General features: G+C 27.7%; 1 protein-coding gene across 1 annotated transcript in view; it reads right to left on the minus strand.

Annotated features, from left to right (window-relative positions):
- Positions 1-17,204, minus strand: part of LOC117175321 (retinal guanylyl cyclase 2) — a 444,267-nt gene extending 427,063 nt beyond the window's left edge. The window contains exons 1-2 of the mRNA XM_033365029.1: positions 17,201-17,204; positions 16,354-16,517 (exon numbers count right to left, since the gene is read on the minus strand). Of these exons, the coding sequence (XP_033220920.1) occupies positions 16,354-16,517; positions 17,201-17,204 (168 nt within the window). The remainder of the gene's footprint in view (positions 1-16,353; positions 16,518-17,200) is intronic.
- Between the last annotated feature and the right edge of the window lie 1,395 nt (positions 17,205-18,599).

Genomic DNA, 18,599 nt, shown 5'->3' on the forward strand with positions numbered 1-18,599 from the left:
AAAGACAGACACGAAAGTATAATGTATAAAAAATAATAAATGATATCAATATATTCTGGAAGAAAGAAGATTGATTTATATAGTATATAATTTAAGGTTACTTGATGCATTGCCAAATAAGAAATAGTGGTAAATACTTGTTTGTAAATTTTTTTAACAAAAAACATTATCCTCTTTGTATTTTCCTTCTTTCGTAAGTGATTTTTGAACAAAAATATCATTCTCTCTTGCTATAAAAAAACTTTTTCAATGTGAAGCAGTAGATTACCAAGAAAGAAACTCAAGGATTATATATTATATATATTTTAATATCTTAAAATTTCTACAATTATCAGTGCACAAACATCTTAAACTTTAACGAAAAATTTTTATATATATCGTTTTTTCTTGCTAAATGGCGGACAAACTGCAAAAATGTCCCAAAAACTGTTTTTTTCCATCATCGTTGTTTTTCTCAAAAACTTCAAAGTTTAAAAAAAAGTTCCATTGATTAAGAATGTCTTAAAATTAACCATAGAACACTATGAAATTTTTTTAGAATTTTTAGACAAAATTTTTGATTTTTAAAAAAATCCAAAATTTGAAATTTGAAAATTTTTTTGTTTCAATCTGAAAAAATTCAAGAATATTCTTTGACTAATTCTAATATATTTTTATCCTTAGAAAATTTGTACTAGAGCCTACAGAATATTCTTGAATTTTTTCAGATTTTTTGAAAAATTTTTTTGCAAATTTCAATTTTTTGATTTTTTGAAAAATCAAAAGTTTATTATAACAAATTTTTTAAAATTTCATAGTATTCTATGGTTAATTTCCATAAATTTTTATTCAGTGGAACTTTTTTTTAAACTTTCAAGTTTTTGAGAAAAACAAAGATGATGGAAAAAAACAGTTTTTGGAACATTTTTGCATCTTGTTCGCCGTTTTAGAAGAAAAAACATATGTAAAAATTTTTTGTTGACGTTTAAGAATTTTTTGCACCGATGGTTAAAGAAACTTTAAGATATTAAAGCGTTTTATGTCTGAAAAAAAAATTATGAAAATAAATATAAAACATTTTTCACTATTTTTGTATACAAAAATGGCTATATTTAATTTTGAAGTCAAAATATTCGAATTTTGACCACGGATTCGAATTTAGCTCACATAAAAACATAAGGAACAGTACTTTTGATCTACTTATTGTTTTGTTATACCCGTAAATTTTGCGGTTAAACTTATGTTATAAAATTGATAGCTTTGGTCGGTAATGGGTTAATAACAACATTCATTAAAGCGCGAAAAAATAAGTATTGCAGAATAAAATGTTGGCTTCCCTCGTGGACTCTCCTTAAATAGTAAAATCCACTCTGAGTCAACAAATAATTCAAATGTCAAATTATTTGATTTCCCTATAAACTCAAGGTCAAATTTACTAGAAAATGAAAGGTTACTTTATTAAAAATTAAAACCCTTCATGATATGATCCGCTCATACATATGCAAACAGCTGTTAAAATCCGAAATTATTTTTACCTCATAGGGTTGAAGAAGAAATTCGTGAGAATATCAAAATGTATTATCGCAAACAGTATAAGTCTTACTGGATCTTTGATTAAATTAAGTTAGATTTATTATTAGCCCTTTTATACCGACGAAAAAATCTTGCACTAATATATTCTCTCAAATAAGAAATTTTCTAAGTAACCTGATCAATCTAGAAGAGTAATTCATTAATTACTTAATTGTGCACGACATCAAAATAAATAAGAGAACAAATTCCATTCCACCGAGAAGTAAATAGGATTAAAAGTCTTATCCAAATAAAAAAAAAATAGACAAACGGCAGTTGCTAGAAGCCCAAATCAAATTATTTCCTCTTTCCCAGGTCCAGGACATAAATCCGAATACTTCATTTTCTTTCTGAGAAAGAATCCTGCATTCATAGGTAGATTTGACTAAGAAATGTAATAAATAGTAGGATTCTTGTAAATAGGACGTTATGAAGTGACACGTATATCCTTATTCCAGCCAAAAGTTATATTCTCGAAGGGTCGAAGTTTCTGCACTTTTCTGATTAGCCCATCTTCTAAACTTTATGCGACCTTTTTCCAGCTTTATTTTACACAAGTCACGATAAATTATCCTCTGTCTTTGGGTATCCTTCTATTAAAAAGACTTCATAAGATTTTCCCGGTCTTCTTAAAATGACGAAATTATTTTTTAACATATTTTTCTAAAATTTTGTACTCTTTTAAAATGAGAAATTTCTACTTACAAATCTTCTATATTCTTTTTTGAAACTTTTAAAAATAATTTCAAATGTTGTGAAATCTATTTGAAATTTCTCTTATAATTTATTTTTCAAAATAAAAAATCACATAAAATTTTCCCATAATTCTTTTAAAATACTTCTTATTCTCTTGAAACCATTTAAAAATCTTAAAATGCTTCTTTTTTCGAAATCTAAAAAAATAATTAAATCTTCAAACAAAAAAGATTATTTTATAACGAGTTTCATTTTTTAACCAAAAAATAATAGATTTTTACAAAAAGAGAAGAATTTTTAACAAAATAGTTCAATTTTTAAACCAGAACATATTAATTTAAAAAATTTGCAACCAAACTTATTTAACAAAATAGTTATATTTCCAAACAGCGAGTTTAAGCGCTTTTTTAAGAACACTTTTAAGCAAGTAGTGGAATGTTTAACAAAAAACATGAATATCTAAAGAAATATTTAACTAATAAGTAGAGCTGATAGGAATCAAAACAATCCTTTCTTCGACCGTCAATATAAATACTATATAAATAAGAATATTTTTTTAGGATTTACGATCTCCATTAAATTAAAAGAATAAAAACGAAATTACTAAAAAGTTTTATTTATTAATATTCTGACATATCAGGTATCATAATGCTGATGTGTGGCACCAAATTAGATTAAAATTTTTTAAAAAACTTTCATATAAAAGCCTCACAAAAATTGAAGATACTTTCGTGAGGTACGAGTAACCTCTTGTCTACTTTGTTATACTTTCGGTGTTGTCCAAAAACATTATAAAAATTTTATTTTTTTCATCAATTAAGATGTAGTTTCTCAAAAAAGCCTCTTCAATTTTGATGAAGCTTTTATATGATACGTTTTGTTGTATATTTAAATTTAATTTGGTGACACACATTAGTATTTTTTTGTTATCGACTCTTAACTCTTGAGAGATTTTTGACACCAAAATTGAATATTCTTGTTTTTTACGAGTAAATTAGTACAGATTCTCTAAAAAGGGCCCACAATGTTAGCCATAGCGTCAGAATATTAATAAACGAACTTTCCAGTAATTTCTTTTTTATTCTTTTAATTTAATGAAGGCCATAAGACCAAAAACACATTCTTACTCAGAAAAATGTAATATTAGATATTTCGACTATAAAATATTGCAACTCTAAATTAAATACAGTTAAATTTATTTTTTAAACAAATTAATTTTTAACTAAATAGTTGAATTTTTAATAAAATAGTGAAATTTGTAACAAAAAATTAAATTTTCAATTAAAAATTGTATTTTCAAAGAAGAAATTAATTTTTTTAATAATAGTCCAATTTTCAACAGGATAAAAAATTACATCTATTTGATTCAGGATTTAATTATTTTGTTGAACATTCTTTTTTTTAATCAACTGGATGAAAATACAATGTTTTTTTAAATTAGTTTTTTGCTGCGAATTGAACTGCTCCATTCTGCTTGAAAAATTAGCTTGTTTAATTTAAAAATTCGTGTGTTTTATTGAAAATTTGTGTATTTTGTTGAAAATTTGTGTATTTTGTTGAAAATTTGTGTATTTTGTTGAAAATTCGTCGTTTGGCAGAAAATTAATCATCTGGGTTGAAAAATCATCTGTGTAGGTGGAAAATTCAGCAGTTTGATAAAAAATTTAATTTTTTGGTTGAAAATTCGATTAATTTGTGAAACTTATCTTTGTTGGTTGAAAACCGCTCTCTTTTGGCTGAGGATAAACTTTTTTGACGGAAATTCAACTGTCATCGAAAAAAATCATCTTTTTGGCTTGTAAATTAAAAAATTTGGTTGAAAATGCAACTCCTAAATTTCAATAATCCGCAAATTTATATTATAATTTCCAAGCTAGTAAGCTTTAAAACAAAATTTATGTTTCGAGAGTAAATAAAAACACTGGTTTTTGGTATTGCGGCTTTAAGGTCCGTAAATAATGAAGATTTAGATTTCCATCAGACGTTTCGTTCCATATATATGCCAGCTTCAGTGATTTATTCTACAAAGTTACATATTTGTTATAAGTAGAAAGTCAATTAAAAAAATATACAATTAAAGCAGTCAAATTGTGCAAAAAATTAAACAAGAAAGCTTAAATGAAAGTATTTTCTAAAAAAAGGAACCGTTTCTTGAAAACAATTACTCCAGAAAGTCAATTCGGATAACATAGTTGCACAAAAGGAGTTAAAAAGAGAGAAATTTGTTTGCAAATAAAATTACAAACGGCTGATTAAAGACAGTTATATAATAATTTAAAAAATAGGGGAAAAATACAAAATTCAACCAAGCCACCTCGCTCTCCTTTCTTCATTGTTTATTCACCTGTTTATACTATCAAGAAGCAACATGTTTCGAGGCCATTTAGGCTTCATCCTTATGAGGGATATTTTTATAGAAGCTAGTATTAATTAAAAAGTAAAATTGAATTTAAAGTTTCTTTTTAGGGAATAATTAACATTTGTTTATGTTTAGCATTTCTGAGCAACTTTTGTACATACTTCATAGAAAATAGCCGATCTTCGAAAATACACCAAAGTCGATGTTCAATTGAGTACACTGTAAAAAAAGGTTGTGGAATTTTAGTACGCTAAACGTATGTAAAAAGTGTACTCTCGCGCAGCAGCGTGAAATTAGTATAGAAATGTCTAAAATTGTACAAAAGTGTAAAATTCTCAACTAAAATAAAATTTAATATGTGACGTTAAATAAAACAACGAAAAGTGAAAAATTTCTCCAAAATATCAACCTAACCTCAAATACTTAAATCATTAAGATCATATTAAGAATATATTTATAATTACGCAAACTTATATGACATACAATTTATAATTTAAAATCAGTCACTCACATTTATGATTTCGCCGAAAGTGAGCTATAAAGTGTGCAAACTAAAATGTACGCTCGCTCCTAACACGCGAACAAACTAGCAAAAAAAAAGCTCTATTGCCGAAATTTCACAAATGTGGACTATTATACGGAGTAATCTAAAATCACTATAAAGTGGAGAAATTTTCTTAAGAAAATAGAAATCTATGCGCAGTCGGTAATTTTATCAGTCTGGGGAATTTTACTATATACAGCATGAGTCCTTTTTTTACACACTCTAAACGCAGTGATTTTCAACACGTCGTATGAATTCATGCAATCTCATAGAATTAAACCTGTAAGAGACGTCATTCTACACAACATATGGAAATTTGCTTTCTAACCTGTAATTTTAATGCATCTAAAGTGAAATTTTATATGTGTAAATTTACACTTTAAAGTGCAATTTTAAAACGTATTTTTTACAGTGTAGCAACAAATTTGAGCCACACAGATTCATTATGAGAGTGTAGGGGAAATTCATCATTTTAATACTGTTTTTTCTCATTCAGAACAACATAAGGGTTGTCTTCAAACTGTCAGTCACCTGCCAAGATAGGCCCTTTGATCTTCAACAAATTTAACACTAGCGTTTTTCTGTGTTTTCATTTGTTTTGAAGTCAATTCCGAAAATTCAAAAATTGATTGCCATTATCTGATCAAAAAATTAAGGAAGTTTCAATTTCAAACTCTGATACAAACTTAACCTTTTGTTGTTTTTGACCTTGCATATCACTGCGCTCTTTACCTTAAAATTATTTTTTGTGCGCCGCCTTTTTTCTAAATTATTGTTCTATAAAATATAATCTTTTAGGTACCCTAAAATTTAAAGCCAAAAAACATAAAACTAGTATTGTTACCAAGGATCGTAAAAATCCACAAACTATTGAGTAAATAACAATATTTTGATGCATATGTTTCATACATATATATCACATATATGCATTCACTTTATGAGTTGTTTTGATATATGTACGTCATGGATTGGATAGAGCACAGTATAGAGACGAAACTCGAATTTTTCCTTTATCCGAATGTATTGCATTTGACAGGAAAGACATATTTCACTTTCGAGTGGAAATGCTCTTTTCAAAGTCTCACATGCATTTAAATTACATCATGGCTTTAGCGATCGTCCAAGCCAAGAAGCGTCACTCTTTTCTGTAAAAATTTTCACCGAGAAATATAAGAAAAAGAGAAAATCATGAAATGTGATTCTAAAATTCCTAGTTCTATGGATTTGGGAGAGATCGCTTTTGGCTCTTATTCTGCAGCCGAGTTGCCGTTATAGTCATCATAAAGCATTGCCAGAAGCATAAAGGGTACTCGATTTTATTTTTTATTTCTTCTATTTTTACGTCACCGCGTTAGTTTTATGGTTCCAGAGTCAACATAGAAAATATCTTATTTCTTAGCGTAATGGGCCTAGGACAGTTTTATGCCTTTTAGCGTGAACACTTTTTTTCCTATCCGTCCGTATAACCGAGAGTGAGAACAGAATGATTTTTTTCATGTACGTATTTTAAAAAGTCAGAATTTAATTTTTTTTAAACTTTCTTAACGTCACAGAGTGGGGAAAAAAAGTTTCTACGGCTAAATGAATGTTTAGCCTACACCTGGTGGCAAAATTATACAAAGAAAGAACATTAGACTGAACCCCATTTTAGAAGGACCCACAAATAAATGTAATCCGTAACAACAACAAAAACACAAGAAAGTACAACTTTTGTCTATTATTTGGATGAATTTTTCACTTTTTGGTGTACTATTGCATTCCCTTATGGTTCTGATTTCCCACAAGAATTCTGCAGCAGCCAAAAAGTTTTCCTTTTTAAATCTAGGATAAAAAATGTATTTCGAATATTATAAATAGATAATGATCCTTTTCACAAAAAAATCTTTTATTTTTAAGCTATGAAATAATGTTGGAATAGTAAAAGATAATAATCGTTGTTAAATTTTTGTCATCCTAAGTTGAAAAATAACAACTTTTTGATAATAAATTCTTGTAGAATCTTGTAATGGTTAATTATTTTTAAAAAAATGATTTGAAAATTTTCGTAGGAAATTAAAACTACAATAAAATACAACAATACTTGTATACACAAAAAAACTACTAAAATTTTCTGAATAATAGACATGTGTTTTGAATTTAAAATTAAATAATTTCGTTAAAAGTTCATGTATTTTGTTGGAAATTGACCTTGTTTGGTAGAAATTTAATCTTTTTGGTTGAAAATGTATCATTTTTGGTCTTTGGTCAAAAATGCAATTCTTTGGTAGAAATATCAACTGTAAATTTTATTGAGTTTGAAAGTCGATTATTTCACTAAGGGTTGAACTACTTTGTAAAAAAATGAATTTTTTTTCAACAAGCTTTTTTAATTATGACTGAAAATTTAACTATTTGGTTGAATGTTTAACTCTTTGATTGAAAACTCATAATTTTTCGCTTAAAAATGCAACTTTTTGTAGATAATTCGTCTTTTTGACATTTAAACCAAATAATTTCGTTGAAAATTCATGTATTTTGTTTAAAATGTCTCTTTTTTTGTAGACCATTAGTTTTCTTGCTCGAAAATTCATTTTATTGGTTGACAATTTAACAACTATGTTGAAAATTAATTTTTTCTGTTAGAAATTATTTATCTTTATCTGAAAATGTAACTATTATAGGATTAATTAAACATTAATCGTATATATTGGTTAAGTTGTAAAATCGTTTATTTATACAACATTAAGTTTCATGGTCAAAAATTTACCTTTTCCCTTGAAAATGTAACAATTTTGTTGAAAATTTTTTTTTTCTTGTTCAATTCAATTTTAAATCACAGTTTTTATCTGGAAATTGAACTATTCCATTTTTTGTTAAAACTTTATCCTGTACATTGTATTAGTTAAAGCATAAATTATTTGATAGAAAATTAATTTATTTGTTTTCGATTATGATTTTTTTTAATTGAAAGAATTTAGAGATAAAATATTTTTTTAAATTTAATTTAAGGTACTAAAAATTGAAAAATAATTGATTTTACAATATTATTCTGAATCCGTTCAAAATTAAAGAATGAATAGTTATTAGTTTATAAAATTATTTTCAATTATGATTTTAAATATTATTTCAGTCTAAAAAAATTTTATTTTTAACTTATTCAATTTAAAATTTTTTAATTAAAAAAAGAAAATTTTGTTAATTATCAACAATATTTGACCATTCATTTAAAACAATCAATAAAAAATAACTGTTAAAAACTATAGAAATTTAAACAAAATGGTTCGAAATAAAAAGCCTTGAATTTTTAAATTTGTATTGAGCTAAATTTTAACTTTGAACGCGACAATTTCAATTTAAAAAAAGATTCAAAATTAATATAAAACTTGAAGATATTCCAAATAATTTAAAACACAATGTAGATTTTTCAACTAAAAAGATTAAATTTCTACCAAACAAGGTCAATTTCGAATAAAATACATGAACTTTCAATGAAATTATTTAATTTTAAATTCAAAAAGAGTATTATCTACAAAAAGCTAAATTTTTAACCCAATTTAAAGGCAAATAGTTGAATTTTCAACTATAATTATGAATCCTTATTAAGAAAAAATTAATTTTTTTACTAAGGAGTTCAACTTTAAGTGAATAATCGAATTTTCCACACAAAAATTATCATTTTGATTTTTAACAAAATACGTGATTTTTTAACAAAAAATTCTATAGATTAATTATTAGTTTCAAAAATGTATTTTCAACAACACATTAAACATATTTTCATCAGAATAGTTAAATAAATTAAATTTTTTCTCATTAAGGATTGATAATTATAGTTAATGTATTTTGTTGGGAATTGACCTTGTTTGGTAGAAATTTAATCTTTTTCGTTGAAATTGTATCATTTAACAACTTAGTTGAAATTTATTTTTTCGATTAAAAATTATTTATTTTAATCTGAAAATATAACTATTCTAGGATAAAGTATCAACCAAAAATGGAATAGTTCAATTTCCAGATAAATATGATTAATTTTTAATCAATCCTAGAATAGTTACATTTTCAGATTAAAATAAATAATTTTTAACCGAAAAAATAAATTTTCAACAATGTTGTTAAATGATACATTTTCAACCAAAAAGATTAAATTTCTACCAAACAAGGTCAATTTCCAACAAAATACATGAACTTTAAACGAAATTATTTAATTTTAAAGTCAAAAAAAATATTATCTACAAAAAAGCTGAATGTTCAACCCAAAAATATGTTTTTGTACCAAAATTTTAATTGTCAACCAAATAGTTTAACTTTCTACCAAATTGTTGACTTTGAACACCAAAAGAAGCATTTTTTAAAATACAGTAAAATTTGTAACAAAAAAGTTAATTTCAAGGCAAATAGTTGAATTTTCAACTATAATTATGAATCCTTAATTTAAAAAAATAATTTTATTACTAAGTACTTCAACTTTAAGTGAATAATCCAATTTTCCACCCAAAAATTATGATTTTAATTTTTAACAATATAGTTGCATTTACAAGAAAACGAGTTTGCAACCAAAAAATATTTACAGTTGATATTTCAACCGAAAAATTTAATTTTTAACCAAAAAGTATAAATTTTTTATGAACAAATTTAATTTCTACAAAGAAAGACGAATTTTTAACAAAATACGTGATTTTTTAACCAATAATGGTATAGATTAATTGTCAGTTTCAAAAATGTATTTTCAACAACACATAAAGCATATTTTCATCAGAATAGTTAAATAAATTAAATTTTTTCTAATTAGGGATTCATAATTATAGTTCATGTATTTTGTTGGGAATTAACCTTGTTTGGTAGAAATTTAATCTTTTTGGTTGAAAATGTATCATTTAACAACTTTGTTGAACATTTTTTTTTCGATTAAAAATTATTTATTTTAATCTGAAAATGTAACTATTCTAGGATTGATTAAAAATAAATCGTTTTTTTCTGGAAATTGAACTATTCCATTTTTGGTTGAAACTTTATCCTGTACATTGTTTCAGTTAAAACACCAATTATTTGATAGAAAATTAATTAATTTGGTTAAAAAGTAAACTCCTGAGTTGAAAATTGATATATTATGTTAATTAGATTTTTTCCTAAAATTTAAAAAACTGCAAAATAAAAAAATTGCCTTAAAATCATCCTGATTCTTTTTTTTCAATTTTCTAAAATCTTTTCAAATACTCACTTAAAATTAATATTTCAAAATAAAAAATCATTTTTAATTTTCTTAGCAATCACAACAATTTGGGTTATTCTTTTAAAATATTTGACAATTCTCCAAAAGCTTAATTTTTTTTAAATCTGCAAAAATCTACATCGTGTTTTAAAAAAATTATAAAAAAATGTATTCTGTATTTAATAGAAAATTCGTTGAAAATTGAACTGACGAGCGATTTTTGTCAAAAAAAGTGCTTTCTGTTACACTCTAAATCTAAGGACTTAAAATTTCAAATGCACTTTAATACGTATTGATTCAAGCTGAAGGATGTAAGCAATTACTTTAATTGAATGATATTTTCAGATCGAACGATTTGCGACGCTCAAATATACTGGGAGGTATGATTGAAGAATAAAATTGAAAACCGATCATTTATTCCGCAAATTCAAGTGTAATGGCCGAATTTTTTTACTCCCTATATCAACATGTTTCACGAAATATTAGCTGAGTTGATAAAATATCGAATTCATGGGATTTCCTGTATAGAGAAGCTGAATCGACATACATATAATCTTCTAGAACATGTAATCGAAAGACATTTTCTAGACTTTTGGATATTTGTATGGACAAGAAAAAGAGAAAAAACCAATAAACCGAATGGACTTTGGCCAGATTCATTGTATTATATATACAGCAATATCGGTCTTGCCATTCATGAGATTAAAAGAACAGCTTGTAAATGCATTTTCTCGTACTAGAAAAGAAAGAATGCTTCAGCTAGAAATCTTTATTACAAATCTTTATTTGTCGGAGCCGAGTAGTTCACCATCTCAATCAGTAGACATATAAAAACATGCGAATGACCACTGGATAAGGACCAAAAATGAAAGTTTACATGATAAACAAAAACAGTTTTCTATGATAGGCTTCCAATTATAAAATTCGAAGAAAAAAAACTTTAGAAGCATGTGAAAACATTAAGAAAAGAATTTATATACGTTCGATGAGCATTTTTGTGATTTTTAGCTTGATGTGCAATGCGGAAGCAGAAGATGTGTTTTACAAAAATTAAGGGGACTATTTGTGACTCCCAACCCAATAAAACCGTTTTTTGTCGATGCGCCCAATTGGCCGACTAAAGAAATTATACCCCACATATGTAATTTTCATTGATTCAGTAGTTTTTTTTTATTTATTTAACAACAGCATATAATACATCATATAAGCCACAACTTCAGCTGCAATATTTACTTAAGTCCAAGACCTCTTCCAAGATGTTGCAATAAAATTAAACTAACTAAATAAACTGACTTAACCATAACCTGTTAGAAATGTCTGGGATTCTACAGTACTTCCAGAATACTCGCGTCATGTAAAATTGCTAACACGGTACATTAAGTGAAATTACAATTATTAGAATGCGACGAATCTTTGCAGTATTGTAAAAATGTAATAAATTTGAGGTAAAATTGCATTGCACGCAAGAATCATAACAACACTGGCACTTATGCTATATAATGTAGGGTCGGTGCTCTGGTTTTGACCACTGCTCATCTTGTGGCCATCAGTACAATTTTCGTAATTTATTACGGATCAGTTGGCTCTAATGCGTGCTCACGAACACTGTTTTGACGAGTGCTAGTCCCCATAAATTCATACAGCTGTGACGACTAACAAGAATCAAATTTTATGGGCAAAAAAAAATTTCATTCAGCAGTGGTCCAAAGCTTCAAACATCTTCTCCTAAAAGGTAAGGATGTAGAATTGTCACAATATCAGTTTTAGTGAGTTCAAATAATGACGAAAAAATTCGCCCATTTGTGCGCCCTCGAATTCGGACTTTCAATCTATACTAAAGGTTATTTTATTGTAAGACATTAATTATTTGGAAGTTTTAGATTGATCTGCATTTTTTTTCAAGATACGAGGAACCAAATTTTACTCTTTGCTTTAGCTGTCTGTAGATTATTTGAATCTTTTCAAGTGGATTATTCCTAATATATAACTGATAGCGAAAAATATTCAAGAAAAAAGTTAAATCTCTAATTCATAAATAATTAATGGTGACCTTTCTTTCACCTTGAAATTTGAGATCAAAGTCAATTAGATAAAAAATAAACAATAGAGCTTATATGTTGATTTTTGACCCAAAAAATGTTTTTTGGTGTTATAAAAATCTACCTACAAACAAAACAAAGTGAATAATTTGGTCTCAGAAATATCAAAAACAAAAATTCAGATCAACCTAAAACTTTCAGAGGATCAATGTCTCATGATAAACTAAGGTTTAGTATAAATTGGAAGCCCAAATTCGAGAGCTCACAAATGGGCGAATTCAAGCTTATTTTTCTGGTCTCGCTTTAATTACCCAAATGAGTATGGTTGTATAGGTTAATTTATATTTATAACAAATAAAATGGAATAGCAAAAAGTGGAATATATTTATCAATCTCTTTGAGGTTTGGTCAGGGATGGCTAAAAATGGCGAAAATATTGACCCAGCTTTGGCTATCAACTTTAAAAATATATTGAGATTAAGTTTAGCCCAAAAGTGCTTGCACATCTAGTTTCTCAGATTTACACGTTTCGTAGATGCCTCTCGGTTATTTTAAGCCAAGATAGAAAAAAATTGTACTATGCGTTTTTGAAAAAAGCTATCTTTTGTTTTTAAAGGCAAATATCTCATTTTTATCAAAAACATCGCAAAATATGAATATGCTGTTCATGATTCAAAATTGCTCCCTTTTCCTAAATCTATAAAATTTTATCCTTACTTGTTGTTTATTTTGTGTACTTTAAATAATTTTTTCAAGAAAATAGAAGTAATGGCTAAAAATGATCTAAAGCAACATGCATTTTAACAAACTTCAGAATTTTATTTTCTGAATGTTTATTTTTAGTTCAATAACACGGCACAGAGCGTGCTGCGTGAGAATATTTAGGTTTCCAAGCTTCAAAGTGAAGAAAAATTAGTTCGTAATTCTAAAATTGAAGAAATATAATTTTTACCAAAAATATCTCATTTTCCTAGAACACGACGCAAAATAAGAGTAATATACCGTAATTGAAAATTGTTCCGCTTTCTGAAATCTATAAAATTATTATCAGATGTTTACATAGCTTATTGTAACAATTTTTTCCAAGAAATAGAAAAAATCGATTTACATAGACTAAAATAGCACTAACTTTGATATTGTTCCTTAATTTAAAATAAACGTTTTTAGGAATAAAATGATTAAGTTTTTTGAACTGAAGCCATATTATGCGACTTTTATCAATTTTTACTATTTTTTTAATTCATCAAAATACATCAAATTAAAATCCAGTAAAGGTATATTTTTTAGATCTCAGGAGGTGGAAACATGTTTGAAACTATGATTCGCTCTTAATCTTAGGGTCCTTTTTGACAAAAATGACATTTTCAATTATGAAAAATTATTTTTATTTAATTTCATTAAGAAAAACAATTTTTGTTTATTCTGAAGATCAGCCACCTTAATAATCTCAAGCAAAATGTTCTTTACATTGTTACTGAACTGAAAACAAATACTTTGATAAAAAGCCAAACATTTCAAACTACGAACCATTCGTCATATTTTGTGTCATTTTTAAGAAAAGTGATATTATTAATCATTGATAATAAAAAAATAATTTTACGCAAAATCGCGTAATCCGATTTTTTTTAGGATCCCGCTGAGCAAGGAAAAAAAAGAAGGCAAAGAAAAGCTTCAATTACAGAAAAAAGAGAAAGACAAAGAAACTAAGTTAAGCTCATAGAACAATATATTAAGAAAAAAAAAGTTGCTCAATAGCAATTGAATTATTAGCTTTAAAAGACTATTGGAGTCTTTTGAGAAGAAAATTGCAGTATTTTAATGTTAAATTGTAACACTGAGTTTTAAAAGTTCTTTTCAAATAATAAATATTTAAAATAGTTTGTCTTGTTTTCTTTGCATCTAATATTAATTCATATTTTACTAAGACATCTTTTAAATCCCATATCATAATATCTCACCTTTTAAATTATTTCTACGGCCAAAACTGATGCAAGGCGTGGCCAAAAGTAATACATAAATGGCCAAATGTGTAGAAATTCAAGTTTTCTTTCAATGTTCTCATTTTTTCAATGTGTGAATGCATTTTTTTATCAAATGGTGGCTAAAATTCGTGCACGGCGACCTCCAGGAAATATATAAACCAGACTCTTTTATTTTAAACGTAATAGTCAACTACTTATAAGCATTCAAAGTTGGAAAATTCCTTAAAGTGGACAAAACCGGTGCACCGACCCTATTGGAATATTATTTTCGATACATGTATTCAAAGTTTCCAACAGAAATTTGTTGCAGTGTATAGAGACATGATAAAAGATCTGAATTTCAGTATTTTGGACACGTAGCTAGTGACAAGGTACAGTTCCGCTTTATTCAACTAATTTAACAAGGCGATTCAGAACGCACAAGAGGCTGTGAGATCTACAGATTACTCAAATCAACCCGACCTTAGGTCTTAGGCAAGCAAAGAAATAAGGAAATATAATGTACCCTATGTAGAAATCCAATCAGGGATCCGGCCGGGTCCCAGTCGGATAGACCCGCTTTAATCCGGGCGCTGGTCGGGGAATCCGGCCGGGATCCGGCTAAAAACGTCACGGTAAACTGGTCGGGTCCCGGCTTTAATACCGGCCGGGATCCGGTCGGGTAATCCGGCCAAAAAGCGGTTAAGAAATGTTGCTTCAGGCGAGAAATTGTTAACTTGTTTTGTCTTTTAAGGCTCGTCGTAAGATTACGGTAAACTTAAAAGTAAAATCAAGTGAACCAATTGTAGCAAAAAATTGGAGTAGAATTTTATTCCCTGATGATAGAATCTCATAGCAATTTGGAAGCCACGTGGTGATTTAAGGTTACGAAGGAAGAAAGTAAAAACTGTATACACAAGACTATATTTTAATTTAAAATAATAATTATTCACGCTCTAAGTGGGCGTTTCAAACTAATTACTGAAATAAGGTTGATTTTAAATACGAGTCTCGATTTTATTTACGAACTTCTAAGAGCCGACGCGACGTGAGTGCAAGGAGCATCCTCGTTCCAGGTGCGAAACTGAAAATTACTGAGTGTCTATGCAGACGACAGACACAGCAGGCGCTATATATGGCGGTAAATTTGAAATTGTACAGGCTAAACATTGTCTGAATATAGAGAAGTTTATAACAATTATATCATTTCTGTTGTTGCGCATAGAAGAAGCGATAACAGTTTAATTAAAAATGTTAAATTATTCGAAAAAATGTAATGTTTTTTGTAAATAATTTAAAAAAGCTCTTTTTTGTTTCACGGATCTAATAAATCTTTAAATTATAGTTTTCAAGTAATAATTCATCTAGCATCCATAATTATGTCTTTGATAATATCACGGCTCTTAAAAAATGTGTAATTTCTACAAAAACATTAACCTGACCAGTGTCCAGCCGGCTCCCGACCAAGGGATATAATCAGGGTTGGTCAGGTCAGTAACCGGCCGGCCCTGGACTATGTGATTCGAGAAAAATATAGCCCGAACGGCTCCCGCCCGGTTCCTGTCCATGAAACCTACCCAGGCGTAGCCCGGACGGGATCCGACCAGAAACCTTGCTGTATTAGGGTCAACCGGGGAAATTTCTACACGGGATACAGTTTGTAATCAGGGAGATTCTAATACTGAAAAGAATTATTAATTATATAATTCACTTGAGGAAGTTAAAATTTTAACTCTAACCTCATTGAAAGCATCCGCGAACTTTTAATCTTGTATATTTTACGTTATTTAAGTTTTTTAAATATCTTAATGATGATCTCTTCAGTTTCAAAGTTGTACTTTAAATTAATTTGCTTTAAAACTCTACAAAGTTTTTCTTTATTATGATGCTTTCGATAATATTTTTCAAAATTGATCGAACCGATGTGGCCCTAAAAATATAATCCATAAAAATGGAATTATTGAACATTAAAAAATAAATTGGGCTTTTCCCATTATTTCGTGACTGTTTAAACTTACCTGAGGGCAACTCCACGTGAGCAACGGTTTATTCCACAGGTGAGCGAGCTTAACAGACACGTCGCAAGTGGTTGGATTGAGGTCTGCAATCAAAGCTTTCGTCGTGTTTTGCTCCAGGGCTTGAACTAATGCTCCAAGACCCCAAGATCGTGTCTCGCACGCTTCTAGAAAAAAACAAACATAAAACGTATTTTTAACGTATTTTCAAGTGATGGTTTTATCGAATTTATATATGGGTGATTGTCAAATTGCAGAAAAACTTTAGTACCTAAAGTGGCAATCACGTTATCATTAGGAATTTCATATTTAACACCAAAGTTTATTGTATCACATTTGAAAATCTAAAATCCAAAAAGGGCATTTCTGGCAATGAGAAATAATAATTAAATTCGTACATTAAATATGGAAAGCGGGTTTTTGGTTACGAAATTGTTGAAAAATACCGCAAGCCTTTAAAAAGTTCAAAAGCATGCAAATCAGGAAAAACTAAATATTTCGCTAAGTATTGTAGATAATTTTTTGAAGCATCAGTAAGGTAACGTAATAAATACGACATTTATTTGAATTTGTGTAAAGAGTAAAATTATTTTTAAAAACAAAGCTTGGGAAATTATAAGCATACCAGGCAACCTAATCTTCGCGCAAGTGCAGATACACGCGGTATTACTACATTACACGAATTACGACAGGAAAACGATGAAGTTCATCCTTTTTTAATATTTATAAAAAAATAATACATCCTAATTACAAACAAACACCTGAGAATTAAGTAAAAACCTTTCAAGCAGGTAATAAAATGGCTTATGTATTTCTTTTCACTCGGAAATTGTTTTTTAAGCAATATCACTCATGACGATTTTGTTCTAGAAATGTACTCTTGAGTTTTATTATCCGATTTACAAGAAAAGATGTTAATATTTTAAGTTAAATTTGATAGAATTTAGTGTTAACGGACACACTTAATAATTATGTCTTTATTGTTCCACTGTAACTATAAATATTTTACTAGAAAAAAAGACTCACACAAATGACGATTAAACTTATTAAAACGACAAAAATCGAGGGACATACTTTAAGGTTTATAAAATATTATTTGTTTGGTTTGAATAATGTGCATAAATTAAATTTTTGTTCCTCTTAAGTTTACAAACTTTACGCATTAAACGTGTTTTAGGCTAACAGTCAAAACAAAGGAGAAAATCCGTATCTCCTTGTACAAAGTGAGGTTGGAACACCTAACGCTAATGACGTTTGAGATGTTCGCATATCAAATTGAAGTCAATAAGAACATGACTTTTGAAAAATGAACTGAAAATTTTGTAGAGCATCATAATAAGTATTTATTAAATAAAAAATAAAAATAGGTAAGAGCTTATAATTTAATGTTATATTACTGGCACTTTAAGTTTTCCTGCAATTTGACAATCACCCATACAATAATCTTCAAATTCATTCATTCATTTTGTCCAAGTTGTTTCCGCTCACTTATTGCGTGCTTTTATCCCTTGATTTTTTTCTACTATCCAGTTTGCCAAGTTAACAGTATACATCCGTTTGACATCTTATAAAATTGTGTTTCCACTTGAAATTGTTGCGACTGAATGGACATTCTTTACTTTGAAATGGAATATTATTTTTTTATCATTTTAAATAGACATGACAATCATTTTTATCTGACTATAGGCTCATTTAAAAATAGATGCACTGTTTTGAAAGTTTCTGAAAAAATGAACTAATTACAAGTATGGTCTCTTAAAAATAGTAACGTGTTAGATGTTCAGGAACTTATTCAAGAACCTTGAAGTTCCAGCACTCGGCAAAAAATGGTTTTAGATAAAAAAAAGTTTTATTGGATATACATGGAAGCTTAGTTAAATCAAACAAGTTTTGATTAATTTAACAAAATATTTGATCAACCTAACAGAATTTTTCTGTTTTATCAACCACATACTCCTTCCATTAAAAGATTTGGTTAAAACAACCAGAACATTTAGTTGGGTCAAATAAATACTTTTTGAACCAAATTTTTGGATTTTAAATTTTCCAAATAAAAAAATTTTCATTTGCAAATCATCAAAATTAAAGAATTTTTAATTTTAAATCTTCAAAATTTATCTCTTAAAAATAATCTTCAAAATAAATCTTTTCAATTATAGATCTTAATAATTCAGTAATTTGCAATTCTATATTTTAAAAATTCAATTAAAAGTCTTCCAGATTTCAGAATTTGACATTCTGTATCTAAA

This window comes from Belonocnema kinseyi, chromosome 6, assembly GCF_010883055.1.
Source record: "Belonocnema kinseyi isolate 2016_QV_RU_SX_M_011 chromosome 6, B_treatae_v1, whole genome shotgun sequence".
In the NCBI taxonomy this organism is placed as follows: Eukaryota; Metazoa; Arthropoda; class Insecta; order Hymenoptera; family Cynipidae; genus Belonocnema; species Belonocnema kinseyi.